We start from the raw sequence: 10,850 nt of genomic DNA, 5'->3' as shown, positions 1-10,850 counted from the left end.
AGATTATTATGAAACAATTTGCCCATAAAATGGTGTAATTTAAACACACTTCTTGTATTAATTCTTTTCACTGAATATCATGAACGCGACTGAACCCGGGCGAGCGGAGCGAGCGACGGGGAAGGGGAGGGTGTGGGAGGGGGGTGTCCCCCCTCCCACGGTAAGAACTTTTTGCATTTTGATGTTGTGAATGATGCAATTTGATGCATGTTTTTTGCGCGTTTTATCGACGTGAAACAGTCCCACATGTTTATGGTAGCAGTTTATTTTAGTGTAGATTATTATTGAACAATTTGCCTATAAAATGGTATAATTTAGATACACTTCTTGTATTAATTCGTTTCACTGAATATCATGAACGCGACTGAACCCGAGCGAGCAGAGCGAGCGGTGGGGTAGGGGAGGGTGTGGGAGGGGGGATGTCCCCCCTCCCACGGTAAGAACTTTTTGCATTTTGTTGTTGCAAATGGTGCAATTTGATGCATGTTTTTGCGCGTTTTATCGACGTGAAACAGTCCCACTTGTTTAAGGTATATAGCAGTATATTTTAGTGTAGATTATTATTGAAGAATTTGCCTATAAAATGGTGTAATTTAAACACACTTCTTGTATTAAGTCTTTTCACTGAATATCATGAACGCGACTGAACCCGGGCGAGCGGAGCGAGCGAGGGGGAGGGGAGGATGTGGGAGGGGGGTGTCCCCCCTCCCACGACGGTAAGAACTTTTTGCATTTTGATATTGCAAATGGTGCAATTTGATGCATGTTTTTGCTCGTTTTATCGACGTGAAACAGTCCCACTTGTTTAAAGTAGCAGTATATTTTAGTGTAGATTATCATGAAACAATTTGCCTTTAAAATGGTGAAATCTAAATGCACTTCTTGTATTAATTCTTTTCACTGAATATCATGAACGCGACTGAACCCGAGCGAGCGGAGCGAGCGAGGGGGGAGGGGAGGGTGTGGGAGGGGGGTGTCCCCCCTCCGACGGTGAGAACTTTTTGCATTTTGACGTTGCAAATGGTGCAATTTGATGCATGTTTTTGCGTGTTTCAACGAGTTGAAACAGTCCCACTTGTTTAAGGTTGCAGTATATCTTAGTGTAGATTATTATTGAACAATTTGCCTATAAAATGGTATAATTTAAATACACTAGTCTTCTTGTATTAATTCTTACACTGAATATCATGAACGCTGTCTGTTCAGCAATCAAGCAGAAAAAGCATGCACACGAGGGTGTAGATAGGGGCATATCCCCTGCCACACGAAGGTGATTTTGCGTTTTCAGACCTGAAATTCAGCGATCTGGTGCAAAGTTTTGGTGCAATACTTTTTCATCGAAGTGTTAAAATCACGGAATTTAGCTCTTATTCCAAATGAGCACCATCTGTGTGTATGTATAAAGTCTAGTGAGGTAGAGCTTAGGGGAAGGGGGATTCCCCCTCCCGCTCGCGGAGCTTATTGCGTTTTTATAATTGAAATAAAGCGATCTGGGTATAGCCACAGTCTACTTCTATGCATGGCGGGGGGGGGGGGCGAGCAGGGAGAAGGCGTTGGCGAGTGTTATCTCCACCCTTCCCTTCCGATGGAGCTTTTGCCTTTTTAAGGTTGAAATTGAGATATCTCGTATACGCATATTTGATGGAATCAACATTTGGGAAATCACACACACAAAAAAAAAAAAAAAAAAAATGGGGGGGGGGGGCTGAGGGAGGAAAGGGTCGATTAAAAGGGGAAATTCCCCTTATACATGAAGGAACCTTGAGTTTTCGGAATATAAGTGATAAGTCTTGTGCACTCAGAATTATTCATAATTTTTTGTAAATCTAAAAAGTGTACTTAGCTAGGGAAAGAGGCACAGAGGGGGAGGGTTTGGGAGGGGGATACCCCCTCCCAAGCACGAGAGATTTTGCATATTTTGAATTGAAATTCAACGATCTGGTGCACACTTTGAGTGAAATATTCCAAAAAAAAAATATCTTATTTGATGAAAGGTTGCAAAGGAGACCCGCTTCATGTGCATGCATACAGTATACACGCATTTTTTTTTTCCGCCTCCCAAATCCCCGGTCCAAATCTTAGGGGGTGCGACCGCCCCCATCGCCCCCCCCCCCCCCGGCTACGCCAGTGTCTACCTGCACAGTTCGGTTTCACATTCTCTCCTCCCTCTGCAACGAGGGCTTTACAAACATTGGAAATCTTTGGTATCTTGGCGGAGGGATATGAAGCAGTCTGGATCTGTGACGTCATTACTTGATGGGTTGCATGTCCATTACTGCGGAAGAGCTGTATTGCTGATCATGTACGTGCCAAGAGAGGGAACGAGAAATGAAAAGTAAACATTGAATGTACGCTGTATGGTTCTATTTACAGATCACTAATCAAACTAGAGAAGCGCTCTGAGAGCGCAGACCTCCGCCAAGCATGCAAATCATTTTTACCACTGATCTTGTTCTTCCGTAGAGATATCAGTAATTTCCACCCGTACGTACTGCATTGCTAGCCTTTGTTACGTCATAAACCCTCAGCTGCACGGCGCGCCTCACCCCAGCAGCAGACAGTGCGCGCAGGCAAACCTCAAATATGCGCGGCCTGAACTCCCAAGTTCATTGACCCTACCTGCCAAAATGTCAAAAATCCTTCATAAATTCCCCCAAAATTCTCGGATCACTGCCAAAAGTTAATCGTTTGGTACTTGTGTCATTCTCAACCTTTCCTGCAAGTTTCATCCCAATCCGTTCACTACTTTTTGAGTTATTTTGCACACAGACAAACTAACTAACTAACTAGAAAAGCACTCTGAGAGCGCAGACCTCGGCCAATAACGAACTAACGAACAAACCAACGGTGACGAAAACATAACCTCCTCCCTTGGCGGAGGTAACTAACGAACTAACTAACGAACAAACCAAAGGTAACGAAAACATAACCTCCTCCCATGGCGGAGGTAATTATGGTTACAGACAAAGTGAACCATGAGCCTTAGGTAAACAGTTAAAGCAAAAGTAAACAGACAAAATGTTGATAAAGGTCTCGTGAACTCGTCTGATTGAACACACGCATAATATAGGGCTCGACATTATTGATGACCCGGGGTCATTAAAAATTGGTGTCGGGCCACCAAATTTATCTCTTTGTATCCCGATAGGGCAACTAAGATTTAAAATGGTTCGCTATGTTTCGGGTTATTTCAGGTCACAACATTACTTTTTTCGGGCCACCAAAATTTCAAATTTAAAGTTTTTAGTGGCCCGAACGGCCAGCAGTGAAAAAAAAGTTCATTCATTCATTCATTTCATTTTATTCTGTTTCCAGTGCAAAGTGTACATATACGCATACATAATAACACAATATCAATATTATGTAGTATCGAAGAAAACGTCGAACCCTGCCTAATATTGTGTATAAAGTACCCCAACATTTAGTGTTTCATATTCTTATTCTGAATATTGTTAAAAGGGATGGAATAGTTTTGGTGCAGAAGAGGAATGGCCTTTTAACTTTTAGCTAGATGTCAAGAAATCACTCATAAAATCAAGTACAGAGCATATCATTCTAAGAGGAATTCAAAGTATATTTGAGTAAGTTTTTGGAATCGTTGAGACATCCAAAAACAAAATAAAACAAAGAGATCATAATAAAAGGTGGGTCCCACCCTTTATTATGATCACTCTGTTTTGAATATCTCAGCCGTTTCCACACCAATTTTCATCAAATAAATGTTGAACTCTTCTTGGAATCACATGCTCTTTCATATTTCATAAGAGGTTTCTCGTTATCTCATCAAAGAATGTTAGAAAGCGAAACCTGAAGCTAGGTCTCAAGCAAAACTATACGATCCCTTGAAGAGTGAAATCTGAAATGAGTTCATAGCCATTTTCAAACGTTCGATTTTCTTTCCGATATCTTTGATTGGCTGACTTCAACTCTGAATCTGTATTTATATAATTTCATGTATTATTCTACAAAGGGCATCAAATTTGCATCAGGCCTTTGGCTTTCTCTGTGAACTCCCCCTTACATTTTACGTTGTACATATTTCCGTTTTTCTTTGAATAATTATCAATCACTTGGATTGAATTGATTTGAATTGAACTGAATATCCATTGTGGGGTTTTCAAGAAAATGAGAACGCGAAAGGTTCATGCCTAGTTTGATACGGATCGAGTTATCTACCAGTGGTACGTATTTGTACAATGCCGGCCCGACAGCCTTTGTACATTTCCCGTCAAAAATGAACGTTTGTAATACATTTTACGTCGATGCCATTTTTTGAGATTTGTACATTTCCCGGCATTTGTACAAATCCCGGCTCCACAGACCTACACCACTTGTCTGAGCAGGCTGTACACTTAACCTTCTACATTGTTATAAAGTGCAAACGCGCACGAACGCTGCTGTACAGAACCTGATAATACAATTCGACAAACAATCTGGTGCGTATAATACAGGAATGAATATTGAGATCCAGAGCGGAAAGTAAATATAGTCGAGTCATGATGCCCTATGGACCGACATTGACTGACCTATTTGCCCAGGGTCGCCTTGCCTGCATATGAATGGTCCGCTTGAGCATGTAACTCAAAACCTTGCAAGTCGTATATAGTCAGTGTGTTAACATAGGCAGCACTCGACGATGGAAAACTGATTATCATAATATATCAGTCATTGCGCTGTACTGGCCTGCTGGTGTTAGCTCAATCTGGCAAGTGACAGTGCTCCGTTAATATCTTTGCGTTGCATTATACTTCATGATTGCTTCTCGCTTATTCTTCGCTTTTCTTCGTTTGATACATGGAATATATTAATAATCTTTGGTAGAGAAATCATAAGGGTAAAGTTAAAAACAAACCTTTCACACCCTTACAAAGTGCTGTGGTACCACAGGATCAGTACTACATGATATACCACAGGAATATTCCTGTGGTATTTGGGGACATTACCACAGGACAGTTACCACAGGATCACCACACACTTTATAGGGTTCTAACTCAGAATTACCACACAATATAACTGCAGAAATACCACAGGAAATACCATACCATAAATGCGTCAGTAGTATCACTTAACATGCACCCAGCTTGAAAACTTTTTACAAATCAAAATAATGAAATCAGTCGGATTGAACTGCAATCAACTACTAGTACATTGATTTAATCAACAAGAAATACACACACACAAAAAAGTAATTGTAGCTCATGAAATAAGCAAATACTACTAGTCGCTGATTCAATTCTGTAGCTCCTCAACTGCATAATTATCAATCTCTATTTCCTATTCCCTCCCTCTCCTTTTTCTCTCATTTTTCGATGTGTTTCATCGTCTTTGCTCATCAGTCCATAAACCTCCTACTATCAAAAGACAAGAAAGGCGAGAAAGATGCCGTCCTACTAGTTGTCTATTTCAACTCGCGAGGTCGAGTGGAAATCGCCCGGCTCCTGTTCGTCCTGAAGGGCGTCGAGTTCGACGATGTGCGCTTGGAATCACTCGCCGCGTTTGCCGAATCCGACTACAGAAAGAGTGAGTGTCCTTTGAGTGGTCGAACGACTTTGGTGGATTGAGAGGAGGGCTGGGTGTGTGTGTGTGTGGAGGGGGGGGGGGGGTAAAACAACATACGGAAAGACTTCCATATGCACCACCGTCTTAAAATTAATCTGTTATTGTACAGTCTAACTCGGAAACCAACCCAAGCCCTAACCCCAATCCTTTCTCTGAACCTGTGTAAGACTCCGGAGTCCGTGCATGTTACTTGTTACACAGACTGTCTAATGGGATACATGGTCCGCGTACCCTGAGATTGTAATCAGGCTTTAGATATTAAAAGATTACACTCACAATGTTTGTTTATCTTGAAAAAAAAAATAAAAAAATGAAAAATACGGGCATATAAACGAACCTTCAGAACTAAGAGACTTATTTCTTTTTCGGATTAACGAATCTTCGGATTAATGAACTATACACACCTCGCCCTCCATCTCTGCAAAGTGGATTCGATCAGACAGTCCCGTGTTTCCTCGTCAAAGGACAAGTTCAACTTCATAGACATGTGGGTTGAGTGAATGCAGCAATATTAGTAGAGGCACATCAGTGAGAGTTTGAGGAAAATCGGACAAACCGTTCAAAAGTTATGAATATTTGAAGTTTCTACTCAGTCAAGACTGGATGAGAAGACTACTATAGCTTGTGATGTCACATGTGTACAACGATGTAAAGAAAGAATAAAGAAAATTCAACATATTTTCACTTTTCTCGCATAACAAATGAACACTTGACTTCTCTCTTTCAGAAGGCAGGGGGAATAATATTACCCTTGATATATGTCAGTAACAAGTCGAAGAAATGTGCACTTTATTCAAAAAGTGAAGTTTTGTGAAATTCTCTTTATATTTTCTTTATATCTTTGTACGCATATGACATCATACACTGTAGTAGTCTTCTCATCCAGCAGTGACTGCCCAGATACTTTAAAAATTCATACTTTTGAACGGATTGTCCGATTTTCCCCAAACTTTCACTGATGTGTTCTACTAATATTGCTGCATTCACTCAATCCATAGTATATGAAGGTGGACTTGTCCTTTAATTCTAAAACCTGTCTTATTCTACCATCGTGCTACCACCATGGAAACCTTCAAAGATTTTATGAGTACCTGTTGTTCTTGTTCTTGTTATTCTTGCCAGGAACTGTCTGGTCTTTGCATTAGCCTGCCATCTGTAGCTAAACCGGTGAATGGAGGCCTAATTGAACACAAAATGTTTCCAATTCATTCAAGAGTCGACCCTTCGTTTCATTTTGAAAACCAAGCCAGCTGTTTATTCTCATCCTTTACATACAACCAACATTATTTTGTCTCGACACATCAGAATGGATGCTAAAAATGTCAGATGTTGCAAGGTTGGGCGTGCTAATGCAAGCTTTCAGATGTCCTGAAATACTTATTAAAAATGTGCATAATCTTGCATATCATTAAGGTTGAGTGATACGATGGTCAGTTTTTGTCTCACAATCTACACGCCGACAGAATCCCCGCTAGGCCAGTTACCAATTCTGGAGGTTGAGGGCCAACCAATCCTGCCGCAGAGCAGGGCTATTCAGCGCTACCTCGCCCGAGAATTTGGTGAGATACACCTCTGAGGTGTTTTAGTTGTTTCTTTGTATGTTTCCTTTGTTTTTTAAATTGTTGCTTGTCTACATTACCTCTACAAATCTGCCCCTAATCAATCGTGAGTCTTGTGTGAAAGCGTGATCCACAAATGAATGCACAGCAGTGCGTGTTCTAATGGAAAAAAGTGTGTGTGTGTGTGTGTGTGTGTAAATGTATGCAAAAGTTTACTCACTCCTTGTTCATTAAATATCCATTATTTGACTAATTTATTCGTTCGTTCGTTGTTGGTTGGTCGTCCACAGCTTGTCCACAGCTTGTATCCGCGTGCGACAACAAGGGCGATGGTTGCTGGACAAAAAGCAGCCTCTTCCCACCAACAACTCAACAACAACTCAATCCTGCAACAGGTGGCGACTTCTTGATATTTATATAGGGCCTACGCCTGTTTACTATCAGCAACTTATTCGAGAACGAAATGAAACTTCGCTATTTCAGAATTTCCGTAATATTCAATCGATTTTGATCAGACTTTTCATTGCTGTGCTTGCAAAATCTTACTTTTTAAACGGTGCTGTGTCGTTATTAATTGCATTGCAGGTCTCTATGGCAGCAACAACAAGGATGCAACTCTCATCGACATGGTGGCCGAGACATGCGACGAGTTTCACGAAGCAAGGTATAGGTTCCTCTTCTACGAGCCCGACGAGGCGAAGAAGGTATCACAGAGCTCTGTGGACATCACGATATTCATACATCTTATCACGCATCAAGCATATCGCTCTGCGGCACCTATTTCGAACTGGTATTGATATACCATGATTCTTAATATCTTTGCTCAAAATTTCATTTTCCCTCTTTCATTCTTTTTTCTCCCTACAATATTTATCATGACTTATGTTTTAATGCTTAGTTTTCGTTTATCCCTGAAAACTACACCAATTTGGATGCCTTATTGAACTGTTTATTCATATGAAGAGATTACCTAGCTGTTTTGCCATGAATCTTTAACTAAAACAAATCACTTAACCGTTGATTACTCTAGTAAAATGCATTGCAAAAACACAGACCTTGCATTCCCCTACTCCAATTCAAACAAAAGTCCCTGACCACAAGTTTTCGACATTTTATGATATGACACGGTATTAGAATGCCTTAGTTTCAATGTTACAAAAGAAAATAAAATAAAGATAACTGACGTTTATGAAGATGAATTTCCGATGGTACTCCACTCTCGAGCATTTCAAGTTCCGTTTCTTGAAGAATATTTTTTATGAATTTTGATAAAAAACCAAATATTCCTTCAAGTTGTTGCCAAGAAGTGGCGAGGCAATTGATATCATCCGTGCTTCCCTAAATCTGTGAAAATTTTGTCCATGTTTTTTCTTGATTTCATGGTACTGTCGTATGACAAATTATCATAACGTTTCCATCTAGAACGGATGATATGAGTGAAATTGATAAAAACATTCATAACTTTTAACGGTATGTTTGATTTTCCTCAACCTTTCACTGAATGGTTCAGCATTTTTTCTGTATTTACATTTTAAGCCACACGCTCTTCTGCAGCTAAAAAACAAAACAAAACCGAAACAATATGAAATAAAACAAAAATCAAGCAAACAAAAACAAAGAACAACCAACCAACAACCTTCCACAGAATTTTGAGAAGAAAAGGATTGTGTAAACCTTGGGAATATTAAATACCTTGAAATGATTTAGAAATTATCATTGTTTCCACTCCACCACCCCTAGGCCGAGTTGAAGAAGAAATTCGTCGAAGAGACCACTTCTCGGATCCTTTCATTCCTGGAGAAGATGCTGGGTTCCACCGACTACTTCGCCGGAGACAAGGTAACAAACTTACTCAAAATTACTCATCATCAGCTCCTAAAAGAGATACCAACGATATTAAACTCCGAAGAATCGTTGATCCGAGAACGAAAAAAAAGTCGTTATTTCGAATGTTCACTAGTACAAGATTGAAATAAGCTTTAAAACAAAAAACAAATGGAAAGAAGGTGCGTACTGTAACGGGCTTTTGGAAACACGAACCTTATTTCACTTCCCGATTAACGAACCTCCGGATTTTTCAGGTTAACGTATCTTCGGAATAGCGAACTTTACTTCATTATCGGCGATCCAAACCTTCCGAATAACGTATACTCCAAATAACTAAGTGTAACAAGATATTAGTGGTATTTGATATATCTAAAACATTTAACACACTTGATATTGACACAAGCCTGATTTCAACCATACCTGCCCGTCATTTAATAATGTAGCTTATGTTTCTAAACTGGTCTGTTGTGACAAAGAAACGAAAATATGTTGTAAAAGATGTGAATTACTTTGAAAAGTGACATCCTGTATATTGTTCAATGCTTGTCTTGATTCTAGGCGATGATATTAAGTTGGTCCCATGTCCAGGGACCTACATTGCATTTCAGAGGTGACATTATCATCCACTCTTGGTATTAGTACTTGCAATATAATAGTCATTTCCACTGAAAACCATACCGTTATGATGATGATAAATAATGATCTTGCATAGTTATGTCCGCGATCGATCGGGTAATAATTGCTTGTCAACCGACTATATAGTCCATTTTCCCTCTTCATTTCGATATTACTTTGACCTCGCATCTGCAGCCATCCTATATACGCTGATGTCAACGTCTTCAACCTCATCGACGTCGGGATGGACAATCTTGGAGAAGACATCTTCTCTAAATATTCCAAACTCCTGGAGCTGAAACAGCGCGTCTCAGAAATCCCCAACAGAAAGGCCTATCTGGACAACGACGCAAATGCCAAAACTGACCATCTCCTTGCCAGCTTGCCTTGCGTTGTAGCAGATTCCACAAAGGGGAACTTCTGTAACCGTTTTCAAATTTATGCCATATAATGATGGCCCGAGGCCCCGAGCAATGACGGAGATATGACGTTTAGCATTCAGATTCGCGTAGTACAGTACTGTCATGTCCATCTTCGTTTAGATTCGCAGCAATATTTAGATGTAAACGAGAAATATGAATAACATGACAGATTATAGTTATAATGATACATATTTAAAACTATGTGCAGAATTTTATGGAGTTGTACTGTTGGAAAATTTATCATTGATTGACGTAGACTATCCCAGGTCATGAGACAGCAGAAGCAAGGGCAAGATTTGGGTTTGCACTCTTATTAGCAAAAAAATGTTGCTGAGAACGTCTGTACAAGAAAATTGACGAGGGAGAAGTATTGTTCACACCTATCAACATTGGAACGATACAGGAAGTTAACGAGCGACCTCTATCCTGATGTGCAACCTGACAAAGAGGGCGGACTCTGAAATAGTAATGTCATTATGGCGTGTTTGACGACATCGCGAAAATGAATCTCATTGAGAAGATTTTGTACACAAATAACTATGAAAAGAGAAGAAACTTCAATATCCCATGGGACCAACAACAACACGTAAAAAAAAAAATGGAGAGAGCAAATTATGTAAATTATATCCTGTTTCACAGACTTGATAAATCGGCCCAGCACCTTCTTCATTTTTCCGCGGCCCACGTTATTTAGGCCTGGTGAGAGCCAGGTAAGCCTTTGTTGATGAAAACAAAAATGATAATGTGCATACAAACTTCTTTCGAATGTTTATATTCATTTCAGAATGAACTCAAAGAAGCACGTGGCCAGGTTCCTCTCGATGGCACGGAGGATAATGTTTGCCTGTAGCAAAATATAATCTTGGTA

At 40.0% G+C, this 10,850-nt stretch overlaps 1 protein-coding gene across 2 annotated transcripts; it reads left to right on the top strand.

The window, feature by feature from the left end:
• The first annotated feature begins 4,176 nt into the window (after nucleotides 1–4,176).
• Nucleotides 4,177–8,957, top strand: LOC139726814 (S-crystallin SL11-like). 2 transcript variants are annotated; one of them, XM_071637811.1, is made up of 5 exons: nucleotides 4,177–5,520; nucleotides 7,023–7,118; nucleotides 7,409–7,513; nucleotides 7,704–7,908; nucleotides 8,859–8,957. In XM_071637811.1, exons 1-5 carry the CDS (start codon nucleotides 5,310–5,312, stop codon nucleotides 8,866–8,868), a joined length of 627 nt encoding a protein of 208 aa, XP_071493912.1. In that variant the 5' UTR covers nucleotides 4,177–5,309; the 3' UTR covers nucleotides 8,869–8,957. The 2 variants fall into 2 exon arrangements, with proteins under 2 accessions (XP_071493912.1, XP_071493919.1); XM_071637818.1 differs by lacking the exon at nucleotides 7,409–7,513.
• Nucleotides 8,958–10,850: the final 1,893 nt, after the last annotated feature.

This window comes from Diadema antillarum, unplaced genomic scaffold, assembly GCF_040938485.1.
Source record: "Diadema antillarum isolate AM-2024a unplaced genomic scaffold, OU_Dant_1.0 scf00000017, whole genome shotgun sequence".
Lineage (NCBI taxonomy): Eukaryota > Metazoa > Echinodermata > Echinoidea > Diadematoida > Diadematidae > Diadema > Diadema antillarum.
The sequence above is the reverse complement of the archived record's forward strand: the minus strand, read 5'-3'. Positions and strand labels throughout refer to the sequence as shown.